The following is a 22333-nucleotide window of genomic DNA, read 5'->3' on the forward strand; positions in this document are numbered from 1 at the left end:
GAAATAATTGCCTACTTTTGGGAGTATCTCAGATATATGCATGTGTTTGTGCGTTGCTCTCCGCGGCTTGTATGGACATATGTATAGACATAATGATTGATTTATTGATGTGCATACAAGTCACTGCTTAGTATTTGCTTAGATATGATAGTATCCCTCAGTGTTGCTAATATTCGTCACAGTATCAAATGAAAGGTGTTATTGAGTATTTTTAAAGGGAGTGGGCCTTAGTTCTATAGGTGGACGCGTTTTCGAGATATCGCCATAAAGGTGGACCAGGGGTAACTCTAGAATGTGTTTGTACGATATGGGTATCAAATTAAAGGTATTAATGAAGGTTTTAAAAGAGAGTGGCCCTTAGTTGTATATGTGAAGGCGTTTTCGAGATATTGACCAAAATGTGGACCAGGGTGACCCAGAACATGATCTTTCGAATACCGCTAATTTATTTATATATCTAATACCGCGAACAGTATTTCTGCCAAGATTCCAAGGGCTTTTGATTTCGCCCTGCAGAACTTTTCCATTTTATTCTACTTAATATGGAAAGTGTCACACCCATTTTACAAAGTTTTTTTTAAAGTGATATTTTGCGTAAATAGACCAATCCAATTACAATGTTTCATCCCTTTTTTCAGTGAGTTCAGATAAGTACGTGAAGTTAGTTTAGTAAAGATATATCGATTTTTGCTCAAGTGATTGTGTTAAGGGCCGAGCGGAAGGACAGACGGTCGACTATGTATAAAAACTGGGCGTGGCTTCAACCGATTTCACAGAAAACAGTTATCGTCATAAAATCTATGCCCCTACCAAATTTCACAATGATTGGTTAATTTTTGTTCGATTTATTGCATTAAAAGTATTCTAGACAAATTAAATGAAAAAGGGCGGTGCCACGCACATTTTGAAATTTTCTTTTATTTTTATATTTTGTTGCACCGTATCATTACTGGAGTTGAATGTTGACATAATTTACTTATATACTGTAAATATATTAAATTGTTTGTTATAATTTGACTTCGTTCGTTCGTTTGTGCTCGTCATCCGATTTTGCAAATTTTTATTTAGCACACATATAGGAATAGGAGTAACGCTCTTGCCAAATTTCATCATGATATCTTCAACGACTGCCAAATTACGGCTTGCAAAACTTTCAAATTACCTTCTTTCAAAAGTGGGTGATGCCACGCCCATAGTCCAAAATGTTACTAATTTTCTATTCTACGTCATAAGGTCAACCTACCTACCAAGTTTCATCGCTTTATCCGTCTTTGGTAATGAATTATCGCACTTTTTCGGTTGTTCGAAATTTTCGATATCGAAAAAGTGGTCGTGGTTAAAGTCCGATTTCGTTCATTTTAAATAGCAATCTGAGATGAGTGCCCGGGAAACTACATAAAAAATTTCATCGAGATAGCTTAAAATTTACTCAAGTTATCGTGTTTACGGACGGACGGACATGGGGCTAAATAATTTTTTTTCACCCAGATCATTTTGATATATAGAAGTCTATATCTATCTCGATTAGTTTATGCCGTTACGGATTACCGTTATGCGAACAAAGTTAATATACTCTGTGAGCTCTGCTCATCTGAGTATAGAAATTTTACAGCCAGTTTCATTCTAGACGGAGTTGAACCCTATCTGACGCGAATATTGAACTTCCGAGCGTTTCTATGACAGTCTAATTGAAGCATCACAACGACGAAAATGCCAATTAAACCATTAGATTAACGAAACATTTCTTTAGTAATAATAAATGACTTTGTGTTTAACCTTTAGGCTCTCCAGCAACCAGTCCACCGTTGTTCGAGCAATCTACTCTCTCGATAAAATCACAAACTTCAATTTTGGCATTCCATGCTGTTCCGGCTCCGCAATCTTGTATATTTTCAATACCATTATTACAATTCAAAAACTTTTTGCAATCAAAAGGGTGAGGATAGACTCCAGAAACTCCCGATGGACATGCGACAGAATAGCTGCTTACATCTGCGTAAGATTTGGTCAAGTAAAATATTATTTTGGTAAGCAATAAATCTCATTCATCACCTCTGTTTTCTCCAGCTGCGAGAGACTCACGTCCCGAACAATCAACTCTATTTTTCAAATCGCATACTTCAAGCGCCGCATTAAAGGCAGTACCTGGTCCACACTGTTGAACGTAGCTTATACCATTTGCGCATCTCAAAAATTGTGTACAATCTGTTGGATGGGGATAAAGTCCGTCATCACCTGGACAAACTGGAGATGATAAAGTTTGTGCAGAGGTGAGTGTGTGAGTACTACCACTCGTTGGGATAATTGTGCTCCCTGCTCCATCATAAACACCATAGCTTTTCAGGTTAGCATCTTCCCTATCGGAGCCCAACCACAAATGATCATTACTTTCGGCTTCGTTAATGGGTATACAAATTTTATTAGAAATACTAAAAAGTGTTTGTGGCGAACAATTTTGTATCATAGTTTGTCCGTTATGGCAGCTTATGAAGAGCAAACCATCAAATGGATATATGAAGTAACCAAGAGCTGCAGGTGGACAAGCAACGTAATTGTAATAAGTAGGCGCTGTAAGATAAATTGATTGATTAAGCACAGCAAAGCAAATTTATTTTATTACTCACAAAGTTCCATTGAGTAATCTTGTGTACATTGCACAAAGTCCACTGTGTTAACTTCTTCCTCAACGAGACACATACTACGTGAGATACTGAAGACACTTCCGCTGGGACAATTTTGTATGCGTGTTCCTTCTTCATTGCAATTGATGTATTTGCGAGGATCAAATGGATGCAAATATCGGCCTTTTGCATTTGGTGGGCATTCGATCTTGTTGTCTGATATTACATGCCCTATCTTTGACGATGGTGGTTTCGGGTGTTGCGCACATTTGACGTTATTCTCGAAATCACATACCTCCATTTCGACATTCCATGCAGTACCAAGAGCACAGTCTTTTATATGCGTAATACCATTGGAACATATTAGAAACTTTTGACAGTCAAGCGGGTGTGGATACATGCCTTCCACATTGGCTGGACATTGAACTGGAGCGCCGGAATCCGCATTCACGGCTATTTTTATTAATGTAAGGAAATGTGCATATGTAAAAGAAGGCATCTCAACAATATATAGGCAAGAACTTACGTGCCCTCTCATTATAGAAATCTCTTGATGCCTCCCCACCAATAAATGCTTTCCAATTGTCATATCCATCACTATTAATTTCATCAGTGTAAACTTTCGATTGAGTTTTAAATTCACTTTCGTTGCCTCCAATAAAGCCGCTATAGTCACGATCATATTCGAAAACTTTCGATTCATAGTCGCAGTGCTTTCTGGCTTTACTAAATATCAAACCTTCTAAACAACTCTCTATCATAGCAAGTCCATTTGTGCATTTCACATATTTTGTATTATCAGTGGGATGTGGATGAAAACCGCTAGCAGCTCTGAGGCACATTTTTTCCAACCCCGGACCTAGTGATAGCAAGTTCCGATTTATTAACTTGTTTCTAGCTTTCAGAATTTTTCAAATTAATCGACTCACTTTTAGTTTGTTCCAACTCTGTTGAGAACTCATGCTTAACCTCACTTTGATATTCTACACGATCGTATGCATCCACTTGATTACGATTTATGCACTGTCTACGTGATATGCTAAACACTTTACCAGATTTGCAAGCTTCAACTAGACTCTGCCCATCATGACACAAAAGATATTTGGTGCAATCGAAGGGATGGAGGAAATAACCATTCACATTCGGGGGGCATGTTAGTTGTATTGTTCCTTAATTTTAAAAGATCATACAAAATGTTTGATAGAGGGTAATTTATTTCTTGATTGATTCTACAGAGGCATATTTGTGGACACAAACAAGACAAGTGAGCTTAGGTATTGAATCTCGTTCACCGCGGTAGCTTTGGAACAATGATTTTACAATGAAGATTAATACCATTGAACCAGATATACATATAGATATACAAAGCAGCGAGACTCCAAACACTGTAAATAGTTTTTGAAAATCTTCTAGTCTTAGTAAAGTTGTAAACACAAGCATGCCAATGTATACCAACGTCATAACAGGAATAAATATAGAAAATTAAGAAGGTGTACCAGGATCTACGATGTTGTGAGGAGTTTACACAAGAACTAAGTAAAGTTTAAATATTATCGCTATTGCCATTTCTTTTAAACTGGCGACTCGGCTTTGGCGGCGATTCACCTTAAATGAAGTGTTATTCTTGGAAAACAAAATATCGATTGATTTTGAAGTTTAAGGCTAAGGCACAGAGGACGAGTCGCAAATGACACTACTTAGACCATACATTTTTGAAACTTGGCCTTCAAAATTTGAAAACGAACGATTCTTTAAACAGAGTTCTCTCAACAACTTTTAAATGTTGATGCCTTTTATGCAAGGCGAATCCAACCAATTCGCCGTGCAGAAGAATATCAAGTCAAAAGAAAGTTTTCATTGATTCCGATTAACCGACATGTTGTAGTACATGGAGTTGTATGGGAAATAATCAAGAAGAAGCAATCAGCTGTTGGGATAACAGCATCTGGTACTAAATTCGCCTTGCCTGTTATGCAGGGTAATTCGTTTGTTTCTATTTGTTTAACAAATCGTTGTATTTTTTTTTTTTTTATTAAGCTTGTTATCCATTTCTTGTTTCTTTCTTTAATCATTTCGAATTTTTCTTGTTCGTCCCATTGTTCGGGGATGTCTGTATTTATTTTTCTCCTTTCGCTTTATGTTTCTTTGTTGTTGAGTTTGTTATTTGTTTGTTATTGCTTTCGCTTTGTTTGTTTAAAAGTTCTTTCCTTCTTTATATATTTAAACACTTGCTTGTTTGCTTCTTGCGTTTTTTTGTTTTTTCTTCACTATTTTTGATATTATTTTGTTCGCTTCGTTCCTTAGTTTTTGCTTTGCTTACTTTGTTTGTTTCACTGTATGTTTCTTTGTTTGTGATCCGTTTTTTATTGTGTGTAAGGCGAATTCAGTACCAGGTGTTGTTATCCCAACAGCTGATTGCTTCTTCTTGATTATTTTCCATACAGCGCCTTGTACTTTAATATGTCAGTTAATCGAAATCAATTAAAATTTTCTTTTGACTTGTCATTCTTCAGCACGGCGAATTGGTTGAATTCGCTTTGCCACCAACTGGTATGGATTCGCCTTGCTTGTGTGTGTGTCTCCTACTGATGCAGCTTTTTGCCTGTTGCTTTTAATGTTCGTCTCTTTCAAAGCGAATATAATATACCAGGTGGTAGCAAAGCGAATTCAACCAATTCGCCGGGCAGAAGAATGTCATGTCAAAAGAATATTTTCATTGATTTCGATTTACTGACATATTGTTGTACAAGGCTTTGTATGGAAAACTATCAAGAAGAAGCAATCAGTTACTGAGATAGCACCACCTCTACTGAATTCGCCTTGGGTGGTGCCAAAGCAAATTCAACCTATGCGCCGTGCAGAAGAATATCAAGTGAAAAAGAATTTGAATTGATTTCGATTAACTGATATATTAAAGTACAAGGCGCTGTATGGAAAATAATCAAGAAGAAGCAATCAGCTGTTGGGATGACAATCCCTGATACTGAATTCGGCTTGGTGTCTTTGTTTTTTTATTCTTTCTTTGCTTATTTTGAATTTTTTCTTGTTTTTTACGCTTATTGTTTTTTTCGGTTGTTAAATTTATATGTTGTTTGGTTAAATTTGTTTCCTTCTGATATTTCCTTTGCTGGCTTGTTTCTTTGTTTTAAGTTTGTTTTGTTCTTTCTTTGCTTATTTCGATATTCGTTTGCGTAGTTTTGGTTTAGTTTTATCTCTGTTTTTCTTAATTATATATTTTCTTTTTATTTAGTTTAAAATTTATTTCTTATTGCACGGTCTCTCGTATTTATATATGTAGTTGTTTGTTCATTTATTTTAATGCTGATTTCATTGTTTGTAAGATTGTTTATTTCTTTCATTACATGTTTTCAAATTTTCTTGTTTGATGCTGTCGTTTTTTGTTTATTTATTTTATAGTTAGTTTCGTTCTTTGCTTATTCTGATATTGTTTTTGTAGCTATGATGGTCTTATTTTTTTTTTTTTTTTTGGTTTATTGTTGGTCTGTTCCTTTGCATGTTTTTGTTGTTTAGCTTGTTATCGGGTTCTTATTCTTTGGCTTTACTTCTTTCGTTGCACGTTTCTTGTTTTTTTGTGTTGTTTTAGGCAATGTTGTTTTCTTCTTTAGTCCTGTTTGATTGTGAATACTTTAGTAGCTTTAGAATTTGTTTCCTGCTTTGCTTCTTCGTTTCAACCCCTTTTTTCTTGAATTATTATTTTTTTACTTCTTTGGTGTTTACTTTGACCCTTTCAGTTTTTGTTTCCTTTTTGTTATTCTTGCTTTATTTCCCTCTTCCTCTTTTTTTCTCAGTTGTTTTATTTGTTTGCTGCCACGTTTCCGAATTTGGTTAACTTTTGATTTTTATATTCTTAATTTATCTTTTCTTTCTTTGTTTGTTTTATCATTTATTTATTTTTTCGTAATTTTTTCTGCCCCGTTTATTTCTGTTGTTAGTATTGTTTGTTTGTTCTCCAATGTTTCTTACCTTATATTTGTTCCAACTTTGCTTACTTCCACTACATTTCCCTTGCACAAAACAATGTTGTTTGTGTGTAGAAAAATAAGTAAAAAATTTGATCATAGCCCCCGATTTTACTTAGAAATCATTAAGTAAAAACTATAGACTAACCTCTACCTTCTTAAATTTTCTAAGTTTTTTCCAACTTCACTCACTGTAGTCATAACCGCTCTCTGACTGCCTATTTTGTCCATCGTCAAGTTCAAACTGAACTTGCTGTTTAGCACCGACCAGTGCTTTGGGATCACAATGTTTGGCAGATAAACTAAAAACGTAGCCCGGTCTACATGTTTCGATAGTTAACCTTCCATTTCGACATTGTAAATACTTATTGCAATCAAAAGGATGTGGATATAATGCAGATTGATCTTTAGGACATTCAAACAACTGATCTAAGTATTGAAGATCTGAGTGTCTAGCTAAAAAATGATATTTCTCTATAACCCAATTGAAACATTCATTGCATGCACAAAATCAAAAAAAAAAAAAAACACTTACAATCTCTGTTGTCTGCATTAGAATTCAATTCCACAGCATTTCGTACGCGATCGCCAGTGACCACCTCATATTCAGGGCGACACGTTTTTGTTGAAAGACAAAACTGCGTATTTGGTGGGCATGCGATTACTGTCATTTGTCCACGTTGACAATTTATATATTTGGTTGGACCATATGGATATAAGTGGATACCATCGGTGGATGGTGGACAATTAATCATCGACAGTGCTATGTAAAAATTTTAAATTTCTAGTTATTGAAATCAAATGAAGGAATTACACAACTCTTCTTATTCAACTCACAAAATTCATAACCGGCTTCGGATACAGTGTAAGGGATGTGATCACTATAAGGCACTTTCTCTTTTTCATCACAATAATTCCTAGAAACGCTGAAAACGGTACCTGGCATACAATTTTGTATGGCTGTATTTCCAGATTTGCAGTTTAAAAATTTCGTGTAGTCAAATGGATATGGAAAGAGGCCCGATAAGCCTGGTAGACAGAAAATGTTGTTTTCATCTTCATAGCTTTGTAATGCATTGCCTCCTAGATTGCGATCTTGATAATTTGGCGGGTCTTAAAACGCAATTAAAAAATTGTTGTAATTATATAGAAGTAAGAAGGAGTTTTTTACAAAAAAATTTGCTTGCTTTAATAGTAGCATACGTTAGGTCAGGACCTATGTATATGGGAACCCAGACATATATTATAAAAAAATACGCCCTCTTGCAAATACTTACTACTCATAACATTAGTACATCGTATTTCTTGAAAAATGAAAATCCAATATCAGAGTGAGTGGAATGATTCCAATTCAGTGGGGAATAATTCCCGATCAAGCTTTTCGTATTTTATTTTCTGCGGGATTTCACTTTCTTGGATAAAAGATTTTCTTTGAAAGCTTCTCTAATAAAACTATCCAGCAAATATTTTTTTATAACATTACATCCCTCATCGACCACTCATGGCGGAACCAGAAACAGGTGACAGCCGGAAATCAGTTGATTGGTACATTTTTAATATGATTTAACACTTAAACTTCAAGCGCAATGCGATTTCAACATAACTCCACCTTTTTACAAAAACAAAATACATGGAACTTCTATTTATGTTTGTATGTATGTCTCCGTGCCATCTTGTATGGTTCCGCCATGCGACTACTAAATGAGACTTTATAAGGACTTACAAAATAACTACCAACCATTCTTTCATAAGAAAGTTAATGGAGCAAAATGGTGTAATGTTCTCCGGCTGCAATTTTACAACATCTTCCGTAATCACATATTTCCCTGAGGTTGGGGTAAAAACGATTTCGAAATAGTCCAGAAATGTTCCAATATGGGGCTTAACTGATCCCGACAGTAATTCCGAAATTATCCGAAAATAGTTACAAAATATCCCTAATGTAATGCCCGGGATGATTTCGAAAGCCATGCCAAATTAATCCTAATATGGCAAATTAAAATGACAAAAATTTGCCCAAAAAGCGCTCGAAATATCTCTGAGATTAGCTCACAAAGCATTTCGGAAAAGATCCGAAAACAGTCTCAAAATAGTTAAGAAACGATTCAAAAATAATCTCATAACAGTCCCGAAATTATCCATAAACAATTTCGAAACAATCTAGAGATCATACCGACGGTATACCGAAATAATGCCGAAATAGTTCCGAAATTACCCTTACATAGGCCCGTAAATATCCCAAATCGGCCACATAATACTCCTGAAACTATTCCGAAAAATTCTAAAATGATTCCGAAAGCATTCCTAAAATTATCCCGAAACATATTGTAACCAATAAATGTTAAAAGCAATAAATAAGAAAAGAAGATCCGGATATATGTGGTTCTCAAATGATTCCAAAATTTTACAGGAACTATCCCAAAATATCTCCTAAAGGATCACGACAATATTCTCGCGGTTATACTAAAATATTCGCGAAATGATACGAAAATAGTTCCAAAATCATGTTTAATAGATCAGGAAAACATTTTGACACACCTCGAAAATATCATAAATAGTCCTGAAGTTGTCCTGGAAAATATTCCAAAGCAGCCCGAGAAGAACCCTCAAAAAATCTCGAAATAATAATACAAAGATAGTACTGAAAAAGTGCCGATATGATATTTAAAGCAGTCCTGAAATTGTCCCGAAAAGATTCCAAAGTAGTATTTAAATAATCCATGGTAGGGGGCGGCTTTGCATTTTTCTAAACTTTTTAGACTTCGATCTATATGACCTAGATACCAAGTATCCTTTGTTTGGAAAAAAGGGTATAGAGTTGCCCATACTGATTTAGAGAAAAACTTTACTTGGGAGGGCCAAAGGTACTGCCCGATTTTCAAATACTAGCCCTTCATTCATGATGTCCTCCATGAGCAAAATCGCTTAGACGATTAAGCACCAAATAATGATGACGGATAGACTAAATTAACAGAGGCTACATGAATTTATATCAAGGCAGGCATTTGAACATTAGGATTAGGATTATCTTTTCAATCTTCGGACGTTGGCGGCATTTTATTTCACTAAAACAGATCAATGATCTGTCAAATAATCTGCCGATTAATGACAACAGGACTTAAAGAAAACGACGGATAGATTTTAAACTTTATTTAAAACAAAAAACTTCTAGGCCAACTTTTATGGGGATTTCCCAGGCAAATTTATGAGTTGATATGCAACTTAACGGAATATACATGAATTTCAATCTTAAAATCTCTGCCGTCTGAAACATTTGTTCTTTTTCTTCCTCCCCCTCCTTTTCCTAGTTATAAACACAATGGAGTAAAACGAAAAATTCTTAACTTACCATATTTTCGAGCATCACGGCTACTAAGAGATCCAACCCCACCATCACGGCCAATGCAATCAACTTTTTCTTTAAAATCACACACCTTCATCGAAATGCTAAATGCTGTACCGGGTCCACAACTTTGAACATGTGTTTTGCCATTAGCACAGTTTAGAAATTTCGTACAATCATTCGGATGTGGTGCCAAACCGTCAACACCCACAGGACAAAGAGTTTGCACGTTATCGTTGTTTGCATCCAGCAATCGGCCATCACGATATTCATTTTGTTTGGGTTCATTGCGAGGCATTATTTGCTTTTCGTTCAACTCCTTGTCGCCAATATCTTTGGCATTTGGACTACCACCACATACAACTTTATCAGGTCGATCACATTCGAGTGTTTCAGGATTAAAAACTGTACCAGGTCCACAGCTCTGTATATGACCACGCCCATGCCAACAATTTACAAAACGTCGACAATCATAAGCATAAGGTACTGGACCTGTATGTCCTGGTGGACAACCAGTGGGGAAGTCGGTTATAGTATTAGGCGCAGCACCAACACTCCACGCTCCCGTCACTGTTGGCGTATGACGCACGTGTGCATTACGATCATAAATGGGTAATTTGCGCTGTTGATAAGCGTCTGCTTGTGGCGTCGAACGCTGTTGTTGATATTGATGCTGTTGTTGTTTATGTGAAAGTGTTTGCTGATTGCCTGGCACAACATAGTGTTGGTGAGCATCACTGGGTGATAACCTCGCTGAAGTATCGCCTTTATTTAAATTGTCATAGCCAGAACTGCTGGCTCTTATGTCATAGGTTGATGGATTTGGATAAAGTTCATCGGTTGGTGAATGGTGGTGATGATGCTCTTCAGGATTTGGATAGCCTCTTTGATAGGGTTTGGTCTTAATACCGCCATAAGCTGAGTCGTATGTCTGAAAATTATTGATATTTTAATTCTTAGTAAATGTTATGTAGCTTTGTATGTATAAACATGCAAAGGCAATATTGTATTAGAGGTAGTTAAACAATCCGGAAATAATCATGTGATAGTGCCGAAATTATCCTTAAATTATATTGAAATTAATTCCGAGATTATCTGCAATTATCCAAATTGCGGCCGCCGTGGCGTGATGGTAGCGTGCTCCGCCCAAGTGTATTTGTGCCATGAAAAGCTCTTCAGTGAAAATGTATCTGCCTTGCAGCTGCCGTTCGTAGTCGGCACAAAACATGTAGGTCCTATCCCGCCAATTTGTAGGGAAAAACTAAAAAAGCTCGGCATAAATCGGCTCGGAGGTAAATCGCGCCAAGTATTATTTAAATAATGATTCCAAATTGATCCAGAAATAATTCCAAAATTAGATCATAAACAAAACTAAAAAAGCTCGGCATAAATCGGCTCGGAGGTAAATCGCGCCAAGTATTATTTAAATAATGATTCCTGTTGAAATATGATACATAAAATAGCAACCCTAAATTTGTAACAATGCGTATGTCAGATAATCTCACTCTTTTATTGTTTTTGACACTTTGAGTCTCTTATTAAACGTTGAACAGTACACTCGTGTTTTTTCTTATTGATCTTTGGGAAAAACCTCAACATAACTTTTAACAGGTTATGGGCCCAGTAAGCGCATGTTCAATTGAAAGTTAAAAAGTATATTTTTCGTAAAATGAGTTCGATGTACCAGATCGAGAAGCTGGACGATAAGAATTATGATTCTTGGTCCGTTCAGATGCGCAGTGTGTTGGTGCATTCTGAGCTATGGAAAATAACTTCAGGGGAGTGCAAAAGAGACGACACAGGTGATGCTGACGAAGTGGCGAAGTGGATTGCTCGCGATGAGAAGGCTTTGGCCATGGTCACATTAAGCGTGAAGCCAACGCAACTGAATTATTTGCGGCATTGCAAAACGTCGGAAGAAGCGTCGAAAAAAAAACTTAAAGAAGTTTATCAGCCAAGTGGTCCGGTAAGAAAAGTTTCACTTTATAAAAAGTTATTGAGCCTAAAAATGTCAGAGGGTGAAAACGTTGCGGCGTATTTGAATTTGTTCACCACAATTATGGACAAACTATCTGAAGTGGGCATAGAGCTAAATCAAGAGCTGGTTGCCATTATATTATTATCTAGTTTGTCAAAAGAATTCGAGAATTTTGTCATTGCGATGGAAACGAGGGACAATCTTCCAGCGGTTGACGTGCTAAAATTGAAGCTTCTAGAAGAAGGCGAGCATCGTGGTAGCATGCATGAACATACAGCTAACGAATTTAGCGGACAGCAAGCGTTTGCAGCGAAGTCGACGTCTAGCGGCAACAGAGAGAAGAAAAAAGGTAATTACAACAATGTTACTTGCTATCGTTGTGGAAAAAAGGGCCATATAAAAAGCAATTGTTCGGCGAAATTAAACAAATCTACGAAAGAAAACGATTCAGCTAAACAGCAACCACAAAGCTCCTTCACTGCTTTGGGTGCAACAGATTGCGAAACATTCGACAGAGGAAAGTGGTGTTTAGATAGCGGCGCGACAGCGCATATGTGTTGCGACCGAAAATTGTTCTCGAACTTTGTGAATCATACAGAGTGGATAGCATTGGCCGGTGACAACAGCATTCGTGCAGAAGGTAAAGGCGATGTCAAAATACAAACGGACATGTATGTTGTGACACTAAAAGACGTTTTGTTCGCAATTTTATATCAGTCGGCCGTGCAGTCGAGATGGGCTGCGCAGTAGTTTTTGGCAGCGAATTTGCAACAATTAAGAAAAACGGCGCCGATATTTTGCGTGTAAAAAGAACAAAGCATTTGTTTATGTTGAGTAATGAGAAAAGTGGTCGTTTTGCTGCTATTCAAAGTGACGCAGTAATGTGGCATAATAGATTTGGCCACATAAATTATGCGAGTTTGAAAGAAATGTCAAACAAGTGCATTGTAAATGGTTTAGAAAATGTAGATTTTTCTGTGAAGCCATCGTGTCAAACGTGTATGCTTAGCAAAATACACACACAACCATTTCCAAGTGCAGCAGAAAATAAATCAAAGAATTTGTTAGAATTGATACATACGGATGTATGTGGGCCATTTGAAACAACTTCACTTGGTGGTGCGAAGTATTTTTTACTATTTATTGACGACATGTCAAGGCGAGTTTTTGTTTACTTCTTAAAATCAAAAGATGAAGTTTTTGATAAATTTGTATCGTTTTGCTCAATGGTAGAGGACAAACTGGCAGAAAAGTGAAAGCAGTTCGTAGTGACAATGGACGTGAGTACGTCAACAAATCATTTAATGAATATTTTGATAAGCATGGCATAGTGCGGCAATTAACAGTTCCCTACACTCCTCAGCAAAATGGGGTGGCTGAGAGGGCAAACCGCACGTTGGTTGAAATGGCCAGGTGTTTATTGGCACATTCGGGTATGTGTGCGGCGCTATGGGCAGAGGCAGTGGCAACTGCCGTGTATTTGCGGAATCGATTGCCAACTAAGGCATTAAATAATATGACACCATATGAAGCATGGTGTGGTAAGAAACCTACAATAAAACATTTGCGAGTATTTGGCTCTACGGCAGTGGCATTAGATAAAACGCAGCGTAGCAAATTTAAAGTGAAGGGTAAACAATACAAAATGGTTGGTTACTCAATGGTTTCAAAAGCGTATAGACTATACGATCCTGATGTTAGACAGGTGGTTGAAAAACGCGACGTATTATTTGATGAATGCCATAGCGTGGAAGCGTGTAACGACGAACAAATAACATTCGATTTTTTTGATAACAATCAGGTTCAAGCTGACACTGGTACTGCTGGTGATGTAGATTCTGATAAAGAAATCTGTAGCGATGATAATAAAGAAATCTGTGCGATGATAATGAAGAAATCTGTAGCGATGATAATGCAAGCGATATTATGCGAGTGCCGAAGAAGAAGTTGAGCACATTGGGCGTGGTAGACCTAAGCTCGTGCGTAATGGTAAACGAGGTCGTCCACGAAAAGTATTTAATGTTTTAAATGCTATGAGCACTAAGGAGGTGCTTGTTCCTCAAACATACGAGGAGTAATTAGTAGCGATGAAGTTGATTTATGGAAGGCCGCCATGAAAAAAGAACACGATTCGTTGGTTGGAAATAATACATGGTCTTTGGTAGACTTACCAAAGGGCCAGTCAATAGTAGGGTGCAAGTGGGTATATACCCTAAAGCGCAACGAACATGGTGACATTGAGCGGTATAAGGCACGGTTGGTGGCAAAGGGATGTTCACAGAAGTATGGAGTGAATTACTCTGACACTTTTTCTCCAGTATGTCGGTTTGAGACCATACGGTTGGTATTGGCATTAGCAGCAGAGATGAAACTACATGTACACCAGATGGATGTATGCACAGCATATTTAAACAGCGAACTAGATGATGTCGTCTACATGAAACAACCACAAGGTTACCGTGATGAAAGTCAACCAACAAAAGTCTTAAGGTTGAACAAAGCCATATACGGTTTGAAGCAGTCTGGAAGAGCTCGGAATTTCAAGTTAGATGAAGCGTTGAGAAGTTTAGGTTTCAGTCAGTGCGAGAGCGAACGCTGTTTGTATAAACAAGATATAGAAGGTAACCTTTGCTTAATCCTTGTTTATGTTGATGATCTGCTTCTAGCATGCCAATCGAAGGAAATCATGACTAGGGTCAAGGCGAATATATGTGATATTTTTGAATGCATTGACAAGGGTCCCCTTCATATGTTTTTGGGTATGCAGATTGAGCGTGAAGGTGAACTAGGTGATATCACCATTGTTCAATCCCAATATATCAAAGATTTATTGACGCAGCATGGTATGGAAGTATGTAGGTCAGCATCGACACCATTAGATGCTGGTTACCAAGTAGCGTGTGATGATGAACGTTGTACTAGGGTTGATCAGATATCATACCAATCTACGATTGGGGCGCTGATGTGGCTGGCGCTTTCGACAAGACCGGATATATTCCATTCGGTAGCCAAGATGATCCAGATAGCGAACATTTGGCGGGCATAAAGCACATTTTAAGATACCTAGCATCAACCAAAAATATGAAGTTGCGATATAGGGCATGCGGTCAAGGGTTGAAGGGTTACACAGATGCCGATTGGGGCGCCAACAGAATTGATCGAAGATCATACACCGGCTACGTGTTCTTCCTTGCAGGAGGGGCGATTTCCTGGAAGTCAGAAAAACAGGATTGTGTAGCCTTAAGCAGTACCGAGGCCGAATACATGGCCATGTCATCGGCAGCAAAAGAAGCACTACATTTAAGACGTATTATAATTGAGATTGGATGTGGTAACGGTCAAACTCCAACGATATTGTACGGGGATAACGTTAGTGCTCAACATTTGGCAAAGAATCCAGTGCATCATGCTAGATCGAAGCACATTGATATCAGATATCATTTTATTAGAGAGATTGTTGAGAAAGGTGAAATAAAGTTAGAATATGTATCAACTAATAACATGATAGCTAATATTTTAACAAAAAATTTGTCGAAGAAGAAACATACAGATTTAATGAAATTGTTAACATTCGCATTGAGGAGGGGTGTTGAAATATGATACATAAAATAGCAACCCTAAATTTGTAACAATGCGTATGTCAGATAATCTCACTCTTTTATTGTTTTTGACACTTTGAGTCTCTTATTAAACGTTGAACAGTACACTCGTGTTTTTTCTTATTGATCTTTGGGAAAAACCTCAACATAACTTTTAACAATTCCAAATTGAACCAGAAATAATTCCAAAATTAGACCATAAACAATCCCGAAATAAACCATGGCCTCAACAATTCCAAAATAATCCCGAGTTACTCTGGATAAATTCCCAACATGGTCCAGAAACTATCCTGCAAACAATTTCGAAACGATCGCAATTGATCCAAAAATTAGAAATGATCCCGAAAAGGTTTTCAAATAGCCGTATAATAATTCCGAATTATTCCGAAATAGAATCGAAATCAATTCCGAAATGATTCGAAAATTATCCTGAATTAATTTCAAAATGATATTGAAAAATTCTATAATTGATTCGAAAACAGTCCCGCAATAGTCCGTTAATATGTCTAAATTGAGCCAAAAACAATTTCAGAATTATCGCGAAGTGGTTTTCAGGTTATCCCAAAATAGTTTCGAATATAATTCCAGAGAGATCGCGAATCGTGATCACTCTGAGTTACGTAATAATCTTGAAAGAGCCACGACGGGCCCTATAAGAAACGTTTGATGGAAAATATATAGTTTTATCTCATTCTGCATTATACTCTTATGACCGCACCGCAATGAATTTTCTCACGTACATAAGTTTTGATGAAGAAGCGAACGTTATCACAGTCGCGCAAGATGTTGCGTTTGTAAATGTAAACAGAACTTCGGCTTGTCCATTAATATAAACAAATCTTGCTATACAATAAAAATACTTGCTAACATATTTTGTCTCCTATTTTTATGTTAAAATGCAGTTTTTAATTGTGGAAAACTTTGGAAAAGTACCATAGAGTGGGAAAAATAATAACACTTGCAATGTCTGAAAGCGCTCATTGCCAAAACAAACGTCAAATTCTTTTTCTTATGTTTGCTTGCAACAAAAGTTGAAAGTTTTCTACTTTTGCATGTCAGATGGCGCTGGTGATGCACTACTTGTCGCTACACGCAATCTACTCATCTGTGAACGTACTATGCTGCATCAAAAATCTTTTGTGACGTGGCTTTTAACATTGTTATAGAAACTTTGTAGCTAGCTAGATGTCTTCTTCAACGTGCCCACTCAATTTATATATAGGTCAACTGATAGTGACTGTTCTTGTAGGGCTATCATAAAAGATCTTGGAAATAGTTCCTGCATGATCCAAAAACTGTACGATCTGATTCCGAAATCAAGTCTGACGGTGTCCCAGTGGAAGGAATGTCCCTTGACTTTTTTCCAAATCTATATGATCTATGACCTCTCGATTTATGTGACCTATGACCCAATATATTTGGTTAACAGTATAATAACGATTTGAAGTAAATTGTTTTTGGGAGTGAACTTGTTTACACTTCATATAGCCAGCGTCTTAGTATTGCTACACATAAATGCCAATCAATTGCTGAGTATCTTCTTCTTCTGGTAGCGATGAAGACACTCCCCGAATGTTTTGGGGACTGTTATCGATTTTGAATGTACCTTGTCGGATATAGATCCTGTACATTCCGGTAACAAGCACCATTAGGGTACTAGCCCGACCATCTTCTAAATATGTGTATGATACATTCACATTCGTAGCCGGATTGGCGTCGTGTAAGTGACATTGATAGTTGCGTTTTGGAAGCTGGAAGCTATAAAGTTTTTTACTGCGCTTAACATCCCCTTGCATCCAACTTATTGAGTATATTTGAGGAGAATAAGAGGAGGAAGGACTCACTACTTTTAGGTGAGGTTAACAATTTGATTGGTGCAGTACTCAGACTTTATGGAATGTAGAAATATTGTTCTACTATCTAGTTATTACTTTAAAGCCGAGTCGAATAAAGTTGAAGCTTCTGCCATGTTCCGTAAATGAAGTTTCATTATCAGCTACGTTCTATGTCGTTTATAGTTTTCTGCTTTTTATTTTTTTTTTTTTTTTTTTTTTTTTGTTAATGAATGAGTAATACAATTTGTTGACTCTAAGTTTTCGTTTCGGCCGCCGTGGTGTAATGGTAGCGTGCTCCGCCTACCACACCGAGCACCGAGGATCCTGGGTTCACGCCCCCGGCAAAGCAACATCAAAAATTTTAGAAACAAGATTTTTCAATTAGAAGAAAATTTTTCTAAGCGGGGTCGCCCCTCGACAGTGTTTAGCAAGCACTCTGAGAGTCCCGTCCCGCCAATTTGTAGGATAAATTAAAAGGAGCACGACGCAAATTGAAAGAGAAGCTCGGCCTAAAATCTCTTCGGAGGTTATCGCGCCTTACATTTATTTATTTTTTTTTTAAGTTTTCATGAACCCATATCACCAGGAAGTTTTGGCTAAAGATTTAATCATTTCTCGTAATTGCGAATTGGGAAAACTGTTATCAAAACGAAACTGGCAAGCTTTTATCATAACTTTGATGCACGTCATGTACATAAATAACATATGTGCATATTAGACTGGCTGGAAAAAAATGTTGCTAATTGTATCTCTAAAATTAAAGCTTCCATTGATAGTACACAATATTTTTTTGTATCCATCTAAAATGTCCGAAATTTTGTATTCATCGCTCTTGGGGCGCGAGGGGGCTTAAACGACAGCCAGTGGCACCCCTTCTCAGAATATGGTGAAAAAGGAAATCCTCTCATTGCGTAAGTGAATGTAGACAAGCCTCAAAAGGTTGGACTGCAAGCAATGGTATGGCCGCACTAGCAAATAACCCAATAATGCAACAACCTTCGTCGTATCGTCCAATGAGTCGCAGCTTTTTCTTTCTTAAGGATGTGGAGAAAATTGTGTACCAGCAAATTATGGGTCTCCGAATATTAAAGGTGGTTGTCCTTTCGTATATTCAATGAAAGCACAGTTGTACTATGGAATGTAAACCCCCGATATATAGTCACTTTCTATGTCTAGGAATCGATTCCACTACGAGTTAGGAAAATCCAAGGAGAGTGTTGTTCATAGCCTTACGGGAAAAATTTAAAAGTATTTGGAGTCTAAAATGTGCCTTATCGGCATTTCAGAGGCTAAGAAAGCTATGAGTGGCAAAAGTATAAGCACAATGATTATTGGCTAAGTGCTGTCCAAGTTAAAGAGAAGAAAAATCAGTCTGAAGCTAGAAGGGACAATGAAGTCAATTTTGACAGCCAGAGGAGGCCCCAAATCAGTAAACTCTCACCTCTCTTGTGTTCGCTAGTCATAGACGAATGTCTTACCTACTAGAAACCCATAAGTTTGACACACAAGACTATACAGATGATTTAAAGGAGATGCATGAGGAAACGATTGGATCGCATTCAATAAGGACTGCCCATCAGAGAGAGATGGCGTGATATCAAGAGATTAGCTGCCAGTCAAATTGAAATTGTCATTGTACCTTTTACCCGGAGAAACAAACTATGCATATTAGGTCCGTTTTTAACTGAAGCAAAATACCCTGAGGGCTACCCTGGGCACAACCGCCTAGTTAAAGGCCCATTCAGAGGCTTCCGTGAAGAAAGAATTAAAGGCTTCTGTCGTTTGCACTTGAATTTACAACAAAATGTGAATGCGATCACTAAAAATTGCATACTGGTCGTTTAATTATGTTGCGAAACCAACTTCATTAGTCTGGTGACCGAAGACTACAATAATCAAATTAAGCAAAATGCATCGAGTGCTTTGTGTCATAACAGGTACAATGAGACGCCCTCTGCCGGTGCACTAAATGCCTTAATGCTTTCCTCGTAATCTTTCACAACTACTTCTGGGCCAGTAGATTAGAGTACACAGTGAACTAGGAACGAGAAACAAGTTTTGTTAGGATTGGATTTCGGGCTTGCGAAACATGAAGTTAATAAACATGCAGAGCATGTGGGATGACCTAGAAGGTTCAATGTAGTCATATTTAATTTTGTCCAAGTTGGTCGGTTCTATATCTTGTAAAGTACCATATAAATCGATAACACTACTCAGAACCTACGGGGATTGTCGTTATCGCCACAAGAAAAAGAATACAAGCCATGACCTATTCAAATTACTAGAGGGAACACTGTAGTCTACGATATCACCTAAGTAAGTTATTTCTATTCAATACACTATCCAATTGCGGAATATGAAACTCCGCCTCAATTCTCTTCAAATGTGGTGAGCCTTTTAATCCGTTAAAGTAAAAGGCCAGAGGAGGTACTTAAATACATTCGAAGTCTTCATCGTCATTCAATAAAGGGCGCTTACGCAATTTTAGCTGTATCGAACCAAGTCACTTCAGCTATCCCTGTTGCGCGTTAACACACGCCTATTAACGGTTCAGGTCTTCGTCTTGCTAACCCTCCTATTTCGTCTAGTTTCAAATACAGGTACTGATAGGAACACTTTCTACACCATTCATTTCCGCCTCTTTACCGATTCAGAGAAGGCAGAACTTACGGCGCGTTTTATCATCATAAATATATAAATATCATCAGCATAGTTGCTAAATATCTTTTCCAGCATTATCTTGTGGATTAAATTTCAAACTGGAGGCTCGACGGGTAGTCCGTCATTCCCCAGCTCCTTGATGTATTTCAGTCGCGATATTAACATTCTCATTTCGTCGGCTAACGGAACACATGCTTCGATGTCAGGAATCGGGTTCCCTCTTATTCTTCTCGTAACAGTGCTTAACCCATCCAATAGGCGCGATTACTCACAAATTCGCCTTAATATCCTTTACCGGAAATCCTATAGCCTCCTGCAGTGTGTGTTTTTTTGTAAGCTCAGGTTTCTCATCTCCCTTGCTGTCTATCTAGAACCTCTATAATTTAAAGTTTACTAGAAATTGTAAAAACATCACACCCACTTGCCGCAATGCACAACTCCCCCCGGCGGGTTAGGGGGCTTAGAATATACCCGCGTCAGGTATGCCTGTCGTAAGAGGCGGCTAAAAATTGAGTCAAGGGGTTGTGTAGCGCAACCATTTAAAGTGTTTGCCAGCGCAATTTATAGCTTCTCCAACACAATTGTCGACCTCACCTACCCGTGGCGAATCCTGTGTCTTTACCAGCCAACACTCTGGCCACCCCAAGTTCCTCATGGATCTAGGCGGTGGGAGCGCGGTTATTACCTAGAAGGTTTTTGGTCATACTAAATCGTTCCCGAGATGGTGGGGCTAATACCTTAATTGTGCTTGTTACCAGAACGTACCGGATCTACCCGACAAAGCGCCATCAACATCGATAACACTCCTCAAAACCTTCTGGAATTGTCCTTATCGCTACAACGACAACATCGCAAAACTGATTACATTATATTCGATTCGAACTTAAATTTCCTTACAAGTTTTTATTATTTTTGGTAATGAAACAACAAATTATAAGAAAATATATACAAAATAAAATAAATACAGTATATGTAAGTATGTACTTACGCCGTTAATGATAACAAGTTGAGTCGCACAAATCAAAAGCCACAGTTTTAAAAACATTTTAACTTCAAAATTGGCAACTTTTACACTTACAAAATTTTTTACACAAATAAAAGCCTTTTGTAAATGTGTTCATGTAAATGTTTGTTTCAAAATAAATTTTTTTATAAGTTTTTTTATACGCGTTGGGAGAATGAACTATTCCCTTATTAAAATAATTCACACATAGATAAAAATATTTGTTTACACGGATAAGATTATTTGATCTCTTTCTATCTCTTTTCTTTTAGTCACTCCTTAAACAATTTTTCTAAATATTTAAACAGTCACCACTAAGAATCGCGTACAGTAAATAAATACAGTACATACAAATGTGGTATGCCAGTACTCTATAACTACGCAACTTTTTCCGTGTTTTCCCACCGAGAATTATTTGCCTTTTAAAAGCAAATAAATGGTTTTAATTTCAATTAAGCGCCCACAATTCGTTCAGTAGCGAGTTTCAGAGTATCTTCTGGTAGACAACAATTAAGACGGACTGCGCCACTGAAATGAGAGCAAAAATTTTAATCTAATTGGATGTTCAATGAATTCGTTTTATGAATGCTGTGGCATGTTCGTATGTATTGGTTGACATTAGACTGTTTCGTAAAAAAATACCTTTTTCATTCAAACATTTACTCTGACAATGCAATGGCAAGCAACTCGCATGCATGAGGTAATGAAGCTTTAAATTGTTCATATATTCAAATTTCTTTGCTGCTCTCTAAAGTTCAGTGCTCTGGGTCAAAGATAAGACTTTATTGTGGCGTCTTTAATATTAATATTAGAACTTTCGAGCATCTTTGGAAAAAACCTTTTTCAAAAACGGTCTGATGTACATACCTACATAAATCAATGTATTTTCAAATATGATCTGTATATAAATATAAATGTTTATGTTCCAATATATTTCGTGGGGTGCCATAAGGTCAGTTGACGTGTTGATCACTTCAAATGGCCATAAGACCAATTGGTCGTATGTCCACTTCAAATGGGCAATAAGGTCAATTGACAATATGATCGCTCTTAATTTGGCCTTATGGCCATTTCTGTTTGACCATATGACCATTTCTGGAAGAAGACCATAACATTATACAGCAATTCAAGATTAGCACAAAATCAAAAACTTTCGCGGAATTGGTTAGACGCTTAGTTGAATATATTCTCATTTCAAAGGAATCCCCACCGGCCCAGCTCTCAATCTGATTTAGCACCTAATGAAACCTGATTTAGAAAAAGTAGCAGTGCAGGCGAAAAATCGCGCGAGTTATATTCCAAAATGTCTCTTA

At 37.2% G+C, this 22333-nt stretch overlaps 1 protein-coding gene across 3 annotated transcripts in view; it reads right to left on the minus strand.

Moving 5' to 3' along the window:
• Nucleotides 1-21539, minus strand: part of teq (Tequila) — a 38223-nt gene extending 16684 nt beyond the window's left edge. For 2 of the 3 annotated variants that reach the window (XM_067791342.1, XM_067791340.1), the window contains exons 1-10: nt 21006-21539; nt 9951-10875; nt 7439-7714; nt 7137-7364; nt 6794-7057; nt 3551-3790; nt 3148-3480; nt 2625-3074; nt 2053-2568; nt 1777-1992 (exon numbers count right to left, since the gene is read on the minus strand). In XM_067791342.1, coding sequence (XP_067647443.1) covers nt 1777-1992; nt 2053-2568; nt 2625-3074; nt 3148-3480; nt 3551-3790; nt 6794-7057; nt 7137-7364; nt 7439-7714; nt 9951-10875; nt 21006-21062 — 3505 coding nt within the window. In that variant the 5' untranslated portion in view covers nt 21063-21539. The remainder of the gene's footprint in view (nt 1-1776; nt 1993-2052; nt 2569-2624; nt 3075-3147; nt 3481-3550; nt 3791-6793; nt 7058-7136; nt 7365-7438; nt 7715-9950; nt 10876-21005) is intronic. The other variant, XM_067791341.1, reaches the window with a different exon arrangement.
• Nucleotides 21540-22333: the final 794 nt, after the last annotated feature.

The sequence above is a fragment of the Eurosta solidaginis genome, chromosome 5, assembly GCF_040869045.1.
Source record: "Eurosta solidaginis isolate ZX-2024a chromosome 5, ASM4086904v1, whole genome shotgun sequence".
NCBI lineage: Eukaryota > Metazoa > Arthropoda > Insecta > Diptera > Tephritidae > Eurosta > Eurosta solidaginis.